The 15,273-nt window shown below is 50.6% G+C and overlaps 1 protein-coding gene and 1 pseudogene across 6 annotated transcripts in view; one reads left to right on the forward strand and one right to left on the reverse strand.

Annotated features, from left to right (window-relative positions):
• LAMB3 (laminin subunit beta 3) overlaps positions 1-15,273 on the reverse strand; it is a 54,818-nt gene that overhangs the window by 21,547 nt on the left and 17,998 nt on the right. The window contains exons 1-6 of one of the 6 annotated variants that reach the window (XM_039870297.1): positions 14,739-14,901; positions 13,973-14,075; positions 12,261-12,325; positions 11,301-11,455; positions 898-1,012; positions 292-365 (exon numbers count right to left, since the gene is read on the reverse strand). In XM_039870297.1, the coding sequence (XP_039726231.1) occupies positions 292-365; positions 898-1,012; positions 11,301-11,455; positions 12,261-12,288 (372 nt within the window). In that variant the 5' untranslated portion in view covers positions 12,289-12,325; positions 13,973-14,075; positions 14,739-14,901. Of the gene's footprint in view, positions 1-291; positions 366-897; positions 1,013-11,300; positions 11,456-12,260; positions 12,326-12,419; positions 12,760-13,649; positions 13,950-13,972; positions 14,076-14,314; positions 14,489-14,738; positions 14,902-15,273 lie in introns of those variants that run through there. The other 5 variants (XM_039870295.1, XM_039870296.1, XM_039870294.1 and 2 more) reach the window with 5 other exon arrangements.
• On the forward strand, positions 6,709-6,827 carry LOC120608668 (uncharacterized; annotated as a pseudogene).

The raw sequence follows: 15,273 nt of genomic DNA on the forward strand, positions 1-15,273 counted from the left end.
AAGTGACAGGCCCAGCCAGCAGAACTGCTGCTTGGCAGAGATGAATGAATTAGATGGACTGAGGATGGGGGATGCTGAGAGGAGGCAGATATATCATCACTGCATGGCCAAGACAGGGAGCCTGGAGGTGCCACTGCTCTCTCTTGAGTGGGGCCTCTGCTGTCACTGTGATATAGGGTCAGAGTAAGTGTCACCCAGCCTGGGCAGACAAGAGCTCCGTGCCCCCCATGAGTCTAAGCCCACATGGCCCAGGGTCCCTCTCCTATCCACTGCCATCCCCAGGAAACATACCTTAAAATCCATCATGATGTGTTGAAGCTGGAATCTCTTGTCCAGGTCCAGCTGCAGAGAGACAGGGTTGACATCTAGAAGGACAAAAAGTAGGAACTTTAGACCAGAGAATTTCCACCTTCCTCTCCTGAAGAAGGCTCTGGACTATAGCAGCCCCAGGAAGGCAGAGGCACTCTCGCTCGATCCTCTGATTTCCCTCAGAGAGGAATATGGCACCAGCATTTTTCTGCTTATATTAACTATTCAAGATCCTATCCGTGCTTGGCAAAATTTCCTTCCCACAATCACCTGGTACCGCTAATACCTGAAAGAGTTTCGACCTGTCCGTACAACATGGACCCGTCCTCGAGACTCGGTCCCCTCAACAAGCCCCTGGTGAGTAAGCGGAGTGGAATAGAGGGACTCCCCTCTCCTCCTTAACTTCCAGTAACTCTTAACTCTTCTACACACAACGCCTGAGAGACCAAATATGGAGGCGGAAGTTTCTGCCCGTCAACCGCTCATATCCCAGTGCAGTGAAAAAATGCCCGGGAAAACCAAAGGGTTCCCACCCCCACCTTTGGGAGACTCCACAAGTCTGGGCCCCTGCAGGTGGCAGGCCCTTACCGTTCTGTGACTGCCACCAGCGGGTGGGGCCTGAGGACAAAGCCACGTTCTCCACTCGGTGACTGTTGTAATTGTGAGGCAACCTGGAGTCACACTTGCAGCATTTCATCTGCCACTGTGGAGCAAGGAGACAGCGGACACTCAGTGATGGGGTCCACATAGAATTGTCCCCTCGTGTCCTGAGAGCCCAGAACATTCCCTCCACGGAAATCCTCGCCCTAGAGAGCCACTGATTAATACACTTGGAAAGATTAACCTCGTAAAAACGAGCCTATTGGCCATTCTTTAATTTAATTCCTTTGTGTCCATCCTAACATGCAGCTAAATGAATACAATATAGGTATTATGGTTGGGACAGAGGTATGAGGTGGAAGAAAAATCTTTGGTAGATGACATTGCCTAAAAGAGAAACTTGAAAAGGGTGTCAAAAAAAAGAAAAGAAAAGAAAAAAAGAAAAAAAGGAAACACATTAATTTAGCACCTACTAGGTGCTAAATGCAGGCTATGGAGTTTCACATCTCTCACTTAATCCTGGAAACCTGGAGAAAACTGAGTTTCTGAGGATCAGGGAGAAGAGACATCAAAACAGAACAAGGGAACTTGGGGATCCAGTTCTAGCTCTGTTACCCCACTTTCTGAGCTCAGTTTTCTCCTCTGTAAATTGGGTGGAGGTTGGGATAGAGTCATTTAATCATTCCACGAATCTAACGAGCACGCGCTCTGTGCTAGGCCCTGCGCTGGTCTCTGGAATTACGACAGTGAGCAAAACAAAGACTCTGCTCTCAGGAGCCCGCATCCTATCTAGTAACATTTAGATCACCTGAGGCCTTCGAACACTGACATCCGGGACATGATCTTTCCCAGGTGTGGCATTTCCTACCCACGGGAGAGAATCCTACATCCCCCACCACCTAGGAGTCTGTGGGTAGGCGGTCCTAAGGGCAGGAAGGCACGCAGCCCTGGGGCCGAGGATAGAGGTCATTCCCCATGAAGGTCTGGGCCACAATGGGCCACCCAAGAAGGAAACGGCCTCACGGGGGAGGACCTCAAAACTGGAGTGAGATAAGAAACAGAACTGAACCCCATGGGCTCCACGGCAGGGTAGAGATCACCAAGAAACACACACACACAGCATAACCTTGTCCCAGCTGCCCCATGCAACGTGCATTCAATTGTTTTCTCTGAGTAATTATGGTCCTAAACCTTGTGCTCAGAGGAAAGAACAAGGCCCCAGATTTCACCCACAGGCAGAAGCAAGGTTCAGACAAGACGCCCCGCCCCGGCCTGCCAGTCCTCCTGGGTAGGGACAACTGTACCCCACACACCCCAGCCTCTGCTCTCCCCTGAGCTGCCACCCACCGGAACCTGGGGAAAGCTCTGCCACCTCCTCTGAAGCCTCCCTGCTCCCGACCCCCTGCCCTGTCTGGGGAAGGCGATAAGCTAACAAGGCGTTGTCTGCAGAACCTATGAATCCGACAGCTCAGTCCCAAAGGGACTGAATCAATGTGCCAAGCCTGCGACTTACTTATAAAAACTCCTTGCCCGACACCATCTTTCCTCTTCACAGCCCACAAAGCCAGAAACACCGGGGCTTGGGACTGTCCTCATCATGTCCAAAAGTGCTTTTTTAAACAACAAATTTTTTCAGATGGTTAATGCTCCAGTCATGGCTGCACGGGGCCCTGCGTGGAACAGCACCACGGCCCCCTGGCTTCTCTCCGCCCGGTCCATTCCTGCCCCTACCACATTTTTCTTCATGGCACATAGTACATATCTCCACTTGACATTTATCGTCCATTTATTTGCTTACAGGAGTTGTGTATTGTCTACCTCCCCATGCTAGAATGGATAAGCCAGGAGAGCAGAACTCACTTTCCTTTACTGCTGTATTCCCAGGGCTGAGAAAAGTGCCCGGCGCATAGTAGGTCCTCCATAAATACCGGTCGAGTGAATAGTAAATGCTCAATAGCACTAACATTTTCATTAATGTTATTACAAGACACTTCCTTCCTGCACTTGGGGAGTCTAAAAGGAGGGGTGGGGAGTGAGGAGGTAACAAAAGGTCAGTAGTAAGGGGTGGAGTGCCCGCCATGTGCCGGGTACTGTGTGAGGAGTCTCAATACATAACCTATCTAAGCCCCACAGCAAACCCACGTGGTCAGCAGCATGATTCCCGTTTTACATGTGAGAAGCTGAGGTTCAAAGAGGCTGTGTGGCTTTCCTGTTGCCTGACAGCCAGTGAGAATCCCTCCTCTCCGGCACAGGCACCAGAGAGAATACCTCCTCTCCCTTCCCCTCCCCTCCTTCCCTCCCTCCTTTCATCGCTCATTTCCATGAGGAAACCAGCTGGGCGCACAGACATCATGGGAAGCATGGTAAAGTGGGACAATTTCTGTCTCACCCAAAGGGCTTGTCTGACCTTGAAACCGGCCATGTGGGAAGCCAAGGCAGAGAAAACACCTTGAGAAGAAAGCCTGCTTCTCAGGTTGACCCACCTCAGTCAACACAGAGCCCACAGATGTGTCAGCGGCTGAATTAAACACCTGAGCACTTAAAACGATCCCTTCCGGGCCAGAGAAGCCTCTTGCTGGAATGTGACTCTCCAGAATCCCATCTTGGTCCTTGACAGTGAGCACACCCTTCTCTCCACTCTGCCCAGCCTCTCAGGAGCAAACTTTTCCACTCCCCATCCGCTGTCTCCACTCGGTCCATGTTCCACAGAGAAGCAGGAGCCAGCTGCCTTCCGGTGGCCTGTCACCAGAGCTCCCTCCCCAACCCTGCTGAGAGCTGATCCCAGCCTGTTCGCTGGCCAAGACAGTGTCAGAAACAAGGTTCTTTCTTTTCTTGGGCTATGGGACACAGGAGCTAGAACAGTTCAAGCTGGGATTGTGACAATGCCTTCAATATTCCCAAATGACTATTATGTAGTTATTAGAGAAATATGGAGGAAATGCTTATCTTATGTTTCATGAAAAAAAAGATAGACGTAAACTTGTATATATATCATAATCTCAAAAATATATTTTGAAAGGAATAGAAAATGTTTGTATATTAAGCTGATATTGTGCCTATTTTCCTCATGAAATTGCTGAGATTCAGCCATTTTTGACCTACAAAAATGGCAACTACATGCAGTTTAACCTAATATCTCTGGGTAATGGGATTACAGGTAAACTTTTTCCTTCCTTGTTACTTTTTAATAATTTAAAACTTTTATACTTTGGGTATATATTAACTTGTATGCTCAGAAAAATAGGTGTTATTATAAAATAAAACAAATTTAAAATGTCCCAGATATTCAGTATGGGCTTATTACTGCCCCCTCCCTCAGTCTTCAGTGTCTGGGGTGCCCATGCTTTTTCCACGCTCCTTCCATGTGTACAGGCACTGATGGAGGGATCAGATGTCCTCACACACTTAAACGCGTTGCTTATCATAGTAACATGGCTAAAGGAGGGATTTATCTCAATCCTTAGAGACAAGCTAAGCTAGCAGGCTTGCCACAGGTATTTTAAGTAGTTCTGCTTGTCAACTAGCTAGGGGGATGGAGGCCCGAAATAGAACAGCTTATGGCAGAAGCCCACGTGAAGACAAGCTGTTAATTTCTTCTTTCCCTTTGGGCCTCAGTTTCCCTTGCTATTTTATTCTTGTATGCCTCTACGTAGTATATGTATAAATACATGAGAGAGAGAGAGAGAGAGAGAGAGAGAGAGAGAAAGGTTCTCAACACGAGGCTCTTCCCCTGGTGTGTGTTACGTGCCTCCAGTCTCTCTCAGAGCTGGAAATGCTCAGCTGCAGCTGCCCCCTCTCTGAGGTCATTTGGCCAGCATTCCCCTGGCTGCGCTGCCGCAGAGACACAGCATTATTATCAATCCAGCCTGTCAGGCCTTTAGCCAGTTTGGCTCCTGCTTGCTTTCCATCTGGAAAGGCTGAGCCTCTTCCCTTATCCTGGAGCCTTCTAGAAGCTCAGCTCAGTCTGGCCAGAAGACAAACCCTCCCAGAGAGCTCGAGGAGGGCAAAGAAGAGCACAGGCGCCAGCATGAGCCTGAATCGCAATGGAGAGGGTGGGAAAGGAAGGCAGACAAGTCAAAGCTCAAGTCCGTGCAGAACACAGAGCTAATTCTGGGGAAACGGGAAAGCAGGCTGTGGTTATCCATGGCCCAGCTCCCTCCCAAGAGCAAGCCAGAAGCCACCTGTGTCCATGTCAGGGTCATGGCTGCCAGCCAGGGCCAAAAGAAAGCAAGCCAGGACAAGAAAGACCAGCTCCCTGAAAGAAAAGACATTCCCTCCACTCCAGCTTTTTCACTGGTAAAAAAGTGCACGGGTGAGATGAGATAACGAAGCCCCTTCTCACTCTAACATGCTCTCAGAATTCTCCCCGACTGCGGGTTATCCGCTCGGAAGTCACACACTCCAAATAAGAATGCAAAGGAAGCAAAAGAAATATAAGGCCTGGGCCAGACGTCATGCTGGAGACACATTCTTCCTAGCAAAGTAGACAGGGAAAGCGGGGACCCATCAAGGCCTTCGATCAGCAAGGCCCCCACTAGACCCCACTGGGATCCACCATGTCTACGTCACTGGATATAGCTGGCCAAGGTCAAAATCAGGGCCTGCTGGACTGTTGGGTAGGAGGAGTGCCCCGATGCCATGAAGGGCCTTCAATTTAATCTTCCTTGTCATGAAGTAAATTCTTAACCAAAGCCTTAACCCTATACCATCCTTATCTTCCTCCAAACTAAGTTCAGAAAGGTCATTTTCTGCAGCTGATTATAGAGATGATACATACCACACACCTAGAAATTACACTGTACCTGAGCGTAGTACTTACGTTAGCTCATTTCGTCCTTCTGGCATCTCTGAAGTAGGTATATTATATCCACAGATTAAGAAAGCAAGTCTTAGAGAAGTGAAGAAATGAGTCCAAGTCTACAGAGCTAAGAAGAGAGGAGACAGGGGTTTCTGTCCCAGGCTATCTGCCTCCAAACCTTCTTGTCCTGTTACGATTCAAGGAACACATGGGCCACCTCATTTGGCAACCATGGGAAACTGAAGGGACCAGACACTCTCTCTCTTCTCCCTGGGAAGGGTGGCCTCGACCTCAGACCAGTGCTCTATAGAAAGAGGTGTCCTCCTAGACCTGGTGCAGAGAGTCGATTTGTACACCTGGACTCCTGCAGGTTCTTCCAGTGACAACGATCCCTTCAGCTCTTGATGACTAAGAAATGAGACAGGTCTACTAGACATTGCCCTGAGACTTCTAGTGACCTGAACCCCAGGAGCAGTGGGGTGAGAGGTCAGCCCAGCAGAGCTGCGAGGCCACCCAGGTTTGTGTCCTGGCCTTCCCACCACACCTTTCCCCTTCTCTCCTTCCAGATCTCCACACCATATTCCCCGGCCTGTAACAACCAGGACCCAAGAATCTCACATTCTACCAACTCGAGTTTTGCTTCCCTCTAATAGTAACTATTTTCTCTATTGTCCCTTTCCATTTTCTTCTATCCCCTCAAAATTTACTTATTCTGGATCTAACTCTCTTGGGACCCTTTGCAAAATCCACAGCTAGTTTTCTCATAAGCATACCCTTGCTTAGATATAAACGGTTGATAAAGGGTGTTTGCATTTTAAACAAGGAACTCAACAATGCTTCATCCAAAAGAGTGAATCCCCAATCTGATAGTAAGAGCTTTAGGGAGTTTCAGACCTGCTGAGAGCATGTGGGGAGCGTGAAGGTAGATACTTCGGAAAGAGACAGGCTCAAAGTCCTCTGAGAGCAAGGAGGACAAGGTTCTTAACATTTATATGAAGATGGTCTATGGCCATGCTACCCTGAACAAGCCTGATCCCATCTGATCTCAGAAGCTAAGCAGGGTCAGGCCTGGTTAGTCCTTGGATGGGAGACCACCCAGGAAGACCAGGTGCTGTAGGTGTAAAAAATAAAAAAATAAAAGATTGTAAGCTGACAAGGTCCTTGCAATCTGTGAGGTCAACTAAGGATTGCCTTGCCTAAAAAAAAAAACAAAAACAAACAAACAAAAAAAACATGTATATGAAGATGTTGTTCTTCTTACACATTAGCTAAGACACGGGACAAGAAAACAATCAAAGAAAGGCAGTGGTTGTTGGGGTATGTGTTGGGGTGTGTGGCATGTGGGTATGTGCAGCTATGGCACGATATGTCAGTATTGTGTGTGTGTGTGTGTGTGTGTGTGTTAGAGAGAAGGGGATGACCACTGGCTATTGCTCCACAGCCTGTTTCCAAGAGATAAAAATGACAGCTGTTTGGTTTACACAGCTAATTAACCTGAGGAATGCACTCTGTAAGACTCTTATTAAGGCGGCTGGGTCATTAAGTTTTCCCCTGTGAAGGGAGAGAATTGGGGATAAATAAAGCATTTGGGGGAGCAGACACAACATTGGAGGAGACACTGTCAGGAGCAGAAATAAAGCTGGAAATCTTCCGGGCAAAACCCTCTAGTTCCTGAGGTGCATGCACCAGCCCAGAGATGACCAGAGGGCACACATGGCTCAGCCCCTGCCAGTGCTCATCTGGCAGGGACCACAGTGGACCCTCCAGAAGCTCACGGAGATGCTAGAGCTGAACAAATGTAAAGTTTGACTGAACCAACTCTTTCATCGATGGGGAAATGGTGGTCTAGAGAGAAGTCATGACCTTTGTAAGGTCACATTTCTATTCTAAGTGCCAGAGCCAGGATCAGAACTAGAGACTCTTCGACCCAATGGGGGCAGCTTTGCTAACCTCGACTGCTTGCAGATTCTCTAACAGCCCACTGCACATCAGATCATCAGCGGTCACCTTGGAGGCGGCGACTGGGCTGGCCCAAGGACGGGCGATTTCACTAAGTACGTGCGTGTCCTGATCAGGGAAGAAATGCTCAGGGGTGTGTTTCGGAGATGGGGTGGCCTCTGCGTACAGACACAGGTCCCTGAAGGTGCGTGAGGGAGGGAGATGAAACATTTAGCATCTTCCAGATGCCATGCCGGCGGTCACGTGGCTCAACTCACTGAAGCGGCGCTGTCATTACTCCTACTTTTTAAATGAGGGGCCGAGGATCAGGGGAAGCACAAAAGAGAACAAGGGCAGGAACATGTCAGAGACATTTCATTCACGCTTGAGCTTTAGGAGTCAGCAGTGCAGTGAGTTTAGGCACAGGTTATGCAGGAGCTGGAGGAAAGGGAACAGGAGAGTGGGGTGGGACTGCGGCCTCAGGCCATTTAGGGCAAGAACTGCCCGGGCCCAGGCCGGATGGTTAATGGGGAGTCAGGGCAGGTGAGCCCAGAAAGGCGAAGCTGAGCAGGAGGCAGGGGGAAGGCGCACAAGGCAAAGCTGTCTAAGGCCCAGGTCCATTGTAAGGGTTGCAATATGGACTCAAAACCCACAGAAGCAAGCCCTCGAGGCCAGCAGGATTTAGCCACTGAGACAAAATTAGGCAGAGGAGGTAACATGCCAACAAGCTAAGACTGGCCCACAAAAAAAAAAAAAGGAGCCACACTCTGAGATCAGGAGTTGAGACAATTTTGGAACTGGAAGGAGTACGCGCTGCTCCTGTAACTCCCATTACACTGAGTTCCCACCGCGCCCCCTGGGGAGGGAAAGCATTGCAGAAATGCCCAAGGTCATAAATCCCTATTACATTTGTATTCGTGCCACATCAGTAGGCAGACAGCAGGTGCTGGGTGATTTGGTGCTGAGCTCAGGGCTCGCAATGTCACCCCTGTACAGAAATAGAAAAGAGGCACTAGCCAGTGGCTTTGACTTAAGGAAGGTGCGTATATGGGGGTGGGCGCTGGTAGACAGGGGCCAGCGGGAGAGGGTAAGACAGGAGTCAGTAGGAATGCAGCTTTGCATCACGCGGCCCTCATTTCCAGCCGGTGCCAGCCAGTACATCCCGCATCTCTAACTACTCAGAAAACTCAACACCTATGTGTTTCCATCAGAAGTCTGGGGTCCCAGCACATACCCGATCCTTCCCAACAGCTCAAGGGGACAACAAGAGCCACCTCATGGAGTCTGTGAAAATTAACTGAGATAATGTATATGAAACTTTTAGTATGATAACCAGGACACACAGTTGCTATAATAATAATAATAATAATAATAATAATAATAATAATAAAAAAATAAACTTGAAAACTGATATTAGAATTCAGTTGAGTTCAATCTGGATTCCTAATTTTCATCACCCAGGCACTGCCACACCCGTGAGGGTTCAGGGTACCTTCAGTGTGTGTGTTCATTGCTGGCAACCGATGGCCTCTAGGAGGTTAGGCAGACAAGGGGGAGGAAAGGTGAAATCAGGCAAGGCCAGGAGGCGGAAGGTAGGGGGAGAGAAGCTGCTTCTCAGAAGTCAGCTCCTTCCCAAAGGAAGCCAGAGCAAGGAGCGATCCTAAAGATCATTTCATCGAACACTCACTCATGGATAGGAAAGCAAGCCTTGGAGAGGGGTGATATGTGGCCCACAATCTCACCACGAGTGGCAGACCTGGGGCTACACCCTGCACTCGAGGTGCCCTAACTTCTACTCTTTCCAAGAGAATCCGCGGGTTTATAGAAAAAGAAAGAAAAAGCCAATACTTCTCAACTTTCACAGCAGCAAAATAGACATTTATCCATCCCCAGGGTTGCAAAAGTCTAGACTTCTCTTTTGCAAGCGCCCTGTTTCACTGGGGGAGAGGGGGTGGCTTGAAAGCAGGGAAGGCAGTTGGCTTTACAGGGCATCCAAGAGAAGCAGAGGGCAGGACAAGATGAAGCCCGAAGCCCCAGGCCTAGAGGGAGGGAGGCGGTCCAGGCAGAGCTGGGGCCAAGGGGCACCCCGGCACAAAAGCCTCAGATCTCTCCTTGCTTCATCTCCCAGACGGCAGGTCAGCCTAAAGAAGGGAATCAGAGGTCTCCCTGAAATCTTTAGACATGGCTCAGTGGCACAAGATTTGAGGGTTTGTGGTAAAGTGCAGCTAAAATCATTCTACTACCAGAAAAATTCCATACTGCCAGGTCCCTGATGCTTGTGGAGTAACCTGGGCCCATAGGGAGGAGTCGCCTGATGCTGGCCATCTTACCCAACACAGTCAGACGGGCTTTCCCATATCCAAGTGAGTGAGATGCAGAAACCACAGCCATCTCTGCTCTCAGCACCCCTAAACCATGACCCAGTACAACCTGTGATTAAAAGTTGCCAAGAGAACACTGGGGACAGTGAGCCTCAGAGGCAATATCAGGTACATAACCAAGGTCCCAAGGACAAGGACGGTCTGTAAAGAGGAAACCACAGATAACCCGAGTCTCCCTCACATCAATCAATCTCTCTCACTCCGTGCTCTCTCGGTCTCTCCCCAAAGGCTGTGGAGAATCAGGGCAAACCACCCCCTCATCCATTCCTCTGTCTAAACCTGTGTTTTGAGAGTAGAAAAATGATCCAATGAAACAGGCAGCTGGGCAACAAGAAAACACTGAGAGATTTCGACTTCGGTGAACACAAGGAGCAAAGAAAGACCCCAACTTTGTTGAAGAGAAAAGAAAAGAAAACCAAAGTTCCTACTAAAAAGCTCCAGAGGCCACGGAGAAAAAAAATCGCAAGTTCTGAACAAATCGGTTGCCTACATAAGCAATGTTAATTGACAGAGCTTGAAGGGTTCGAATTCTTGGATTCGCTTAGCTCATTTTCTTAATTATGAACTGAGCCTCTGAACCTCTTCACTAACCTCAAGTCACTTCCTTGTTTATTTAACTGATCTATGTCCTTTAACAACAGTTTGAATGTTTTTCTCTTCGCCTGGGGTGATAAAACATATGGCCCAAGGAGACAGAGACGTTAATAAGATGGCTCTTCATACAGCATAAGTTCAAAACACAGAAAGTAAACTCGAGCTTACGATCATGTATTCTACTCCTAGCTCTGTCCACACCCACAGCCCAACGCTGGCTAAAGAGATGGTGGCAACAGAGTGACCGAGGCACAACTCAGTTCATCTCACAGCAAGACACGACCCAGTGCACGCGTCCCAGCACCTGTGCTCTGCCACCCTCGACTTTGTCCACCAAAGATGGCACATTAGAGTCTACGTATAAAGGATCGATATTTAACTGATTGTCTATCCCTAAGACTTGAAATACTATCCTGCCCATACCCAAGGGCTGGAAAAACACTCCAGCTTTATGGAGCAGAAGAGAGAAAAGAGCAATTCAGTTAATCCTGAGTACCTTTCCTCTTGCCCAGCCTTATACTTCTCCTGCAAACCCCTCCCCTCCACCCAACTACCACAGTGCATGGGGCTGGGCCTACACCAAGATACTCTTAGTAAGTATTCAGTGAATAATGGCAGGCTCACCCACCCCACCCACTTCACCTTCCTCCAGGCCTGGAGGTCATGGAGCTAGGGCCTACCTCGCCATACTGGGTGCAGTAGGTCTCAGGCCTGGTCAGTCCACAGGTGGACGAAGCTCGGAGAAACCGGGTCCTCCCAATGAGCAGGTCTCCGACAGGTGGATAGCAGGCCCCACGGGAACAGGCTTGCTGGGCACACAGGAGGCTGGGCAGGACTGAAATCACAGGGGTGCTGGGGTTCAGCTCGGAGAGAAGAGGGTCCAGTTGGCCACCCCAGCATCCCCCAGGGAAGCAGACAGCGACAAGATGAGACTCTCTCTTTCACTCCTGCTCCCGCTCACTGGTGGTGGTCATGACTGCCATCCTGAGGCTTTTAGATAAAAAAGCTGATTTCATATTCTGTAGCTCCCAACTTAAAAAAAAAAAAAAAAAAAACCAAGGAGGAATGAAATACTGGCAACCAAAAACCTGAAATGCGGGGCATCGTGCGTGGCTTTTAGAATCAAGCTTCAGGCACACACGTGGCCACCAGGGCACGGCCCACGACACTCCTCACCTGCGGCGTGGCCTCTGTCACAGCCCAGAGGAGGACTGGCCGCCTGCCGTCCATGAAACACTGGGAGAAACCTGCATTCTGCTCCTCGGTCAGCAAAGGCGACCCCATGGCACTGTGTGAGCGCCCCGCCACCATGCGCTGGGATGTCACCGCTCAAGCCCTGGTGGCTCTGGAGCCCCCATGGGAGACGGTGGGAGTAAATCGTACAGAGCACTTGGGGCCACGGGTCACTCTCAGGTAGGAGGAAGATAGTTGGGAGCCTCCAAAGAGGGACAGAAAATCACCTTTCCCAAAAGCCTAAAGGAGCAGAGCCACCTCACAGGTGCTGCCACCAGACAAGTGTTCCAAACCCGAAGGCTACGGGTGACAGGTGATGCTCGCACTTTGATTAACTGTTCCCCTACTCGTAGCTGTCGGCTTCCTGCCATACTACAGGGCTTGGACGGATGGGAAGGGACACTCACCAAAGCACAGGAGGAGGAGCGGCCTCATCTTCAGCCAACGGGGTGATCCCCAGAGAGGACCTCACCTGGAACAGAGCAAAGCAGCCTGGGTAAAATGGTGCAAACCTCTAGGGCACCCCTTTTCCATTTCTGGACTCATGTTCTTTCAGAAGACTTTACCTAGGGACTTGACCAAGGACACCTCTGAGCAGTAGGTGCATTTGTAGCCAAAAACTTGGAAAATGCCAGAGCCTCGGACTCCTATCCCAACTGGCATGTGATTCACAGGTGCTCGGGGAAAACGCCATCCCCTCCCAGACTTCAGCTTCCTCCTCCAGAACGGCAGGGAGGAAGATCGGCCGGCCCTGCCCCACGAAGTCATAAAGACGACGTGGGGAGCAGGAAACGGCTGGCACTTTGCAGGGGAGGAAACGCAGAGAGGTCTGAAACCTCACTGTTGCCAAGAAAGAGGCCCGGCCTTTCTCAGGGCCCGGCCCGGCCTACGGGCCCAAAGCTGAGTGGGTCAAAGTGGCCAAGGGTCTGGAGGCGAGCCTTCTTCTGCCATTGGCACAATCTCCAATACCACTAAGGGCCACCGGCTATGGTGGCCACAACTCTGGGCAAAGCAGGCAGCTGGAATGTGATAGGCAGAAAAGCATGCCTGGTACTATTAAAAAAGTAAGTGAAGCAACTGGAAGCAACCCAAAATGTTTCTAATTATGGGCTGGGGCTGTGCAGAAGGGGTGGGGCTGGGATGCCACAGAGCAGGGATTCTGAAGGAGGCTGGCTATGGATTCTCAAGAGAGGCAGGCAGGCCTGCCCTGCTCATGCATGGCCCACCTCTGCCTGGAATGGGATGCTCGCTCTGCTCCAGTGACAGCCAGAAACTCCTTTGGCTGGGGTGGGGAGATATGGGGCCGGCAACGTTAGGGCAGAGAGGGAACTAGGGCTCTCCCGGAATCTTTAAACTATACACCCTCATGTTTTGAAATTGTTCTGGATCGACTCCCCAAAGAGTCAGGGGCCTAGAGAGGAGACAAGCGACCTGCGGTCATACAGCTAATCGCGCCCTAAGAGGGAGACCTGCCTTATTTTCTGGGTTTCCTCCTCTCCCACCACCAGAACTAGGGATTCTGAGCAGCAAGCTCGGGCCTGGCCTGCCAACCCCTCCCGCTTCTCTTTGTGCTCAGCCCTGGAGCTGAACCTGCTTTCTTCCAAGTCACCAAGATGCTTATCAGACGTGAGAAAGCAATCCAAACGTGGGCAGACATTTAACCTAGCCTTTGCAGGTGACTCGCTCAGGTGGGCTCACAGGAAGAGGAAGAATTAGGCCTGCAACCAGGCCCCAGACACCCAGAGCACACCCTTCTCCCCGCCCAGCCCCGACCAGGCAGAAGGCAGGAAACATACCTAGCTCACTGCTACCGCTGTTTGTCCTCCAGATAGCCTCTTTGAGAGCACCCCTTGAATGTGGGGGTCTCTTCTCCTGGCTCCCAGTTTTTAAACAACGGCCTCACCTCTGGAGACTCCCACTGCAGGGCGGGCCTCAGGAATCTGGCAGCCGGCACGCCCATCTGCCGTCACTGCACCCCCCACCCCAGGGCAGGACTGGACAAGTGGGTCCCAGAGGCCTCGCAGCAAACCCTGCTGTGCCCGCCCGTGGGTGCCTTGGGGGATTGAGCAGAGCACTGCAAACCGAAAGCACTAGGCAAATGTGCATGACCGTTCCAGACCAGGATTCAGAGGGCGGGAAGGGTGCTGGCATCTGTGACAGCTGCTGTACTTGATGTTCTCCCGAGACCCGGAGGATCAGCTTCCTCTTGTGCCTGGACCACCCTGGATAGCACACCAAGCAGAGGACACAAAGATCAGGGCTTGAATTAGGATGTTAGAGCCCCGGGCCTGCCACCAGGCTGGAAGGTGAGAAGACCCAAAACTCCAGGACCTTGAAAAGCACCAGACCTTCCCCTCCCCCCAGGGAAAACGAACACAGTGGAAAATCCCTGCTTCTCAGGGAATCTGGAGGAGCCTTAAAAGGCTACAGTTCATCAGGAAGGGGTCAAAGCCCAACTCACCCAAGGAAAGCTTAAGAGGAATGAGCAGGAATCAAGTCTAAATGCCTCCCCTCCGGCTCCTTCCCTGGGCTGGCAGGGAGCCCTAGGACAGGTAACCCATGAGTCACTGCCCCCGGCTCAGGAGGGCTGGTCTTTTAGCCTCGCCCTCCCTGGGCAGGAATGCCAGCCCAGAGGGCCAGAAAACAGACTTGACCACAAGTGGTGGAAGGCAAAGCCAAAGCATAACTGGACTAACTTGCCTTGGCCTGCTGCCAGGCCTGGGAACACAGCTTCCTTTGTGGGACCCTGCGTGGGCTCCTGGCTCAGGACTACCGGGCTGAGAGCCACTGTAAATGGCAGTAAGAGGCAAGATGGACAGGCCGGCCTCAAAGGACATTCTTCCCCAGGTGAGGGTCAGAGAGCTGGAAGGTCACCTAGTTCATACCTTGGCCCTGGAGCTCCTGCACTGCCATTGTTTGGGGACAGTATTGCCTCAAAGTTTCCATGTAACAGGGACTCTTAACTAGCCATTCCAGCTGGTCAGCCTCTCCTAAGCAGGAAGTTCTCTACACTAAAAAGGTTAAGCCCCAGAAATTGATTTGAGAACTCTGAAAGAGAAAATACAGAATTTTGCAGATTAAGCTGGGTACTTCGAACCCTCAGTTTCTAATTTAGCCCAAGAAATTTAAATGGGCGGGAGAAATACTATAATTAGCAGACAGGCAATAAGTCGTTTAGATGCATAATGGAAATGCCAGTAAATGTTAGTGTCTTGACCCCTGTGAGCATTCCAGTGAAATCTGGCTTAACTCAATAAGCTGGAGGCAATGCAAGCAGCTTCCCTTTCTGAGCCCTGTCTCTGCAACAGAACACAGGCTGACCCCCATCCGGTCCCCCAGAAAGGTCACTGTAGCCACCTCCAGGCTTCTTTCTCTCCGCTTCTCCAATTCCCTAAACTCAAGCCTTCCAGGAAGCTTTCA

Source organism: Pteropus medius, unplaced genomic scaffold (genome assembly GCF_902729225.1).
Source record: "Pteropus medius unplaced genomic scaffold, Ma_sr-lr_union100, whole genome shotgun sequence".
Taxonomy (NCBI): Eukaryota; Metazoa; Chordata; class Mammalia; order Chiroptera; family Pteropodidae; genus Pteropus; species Pteropus medius.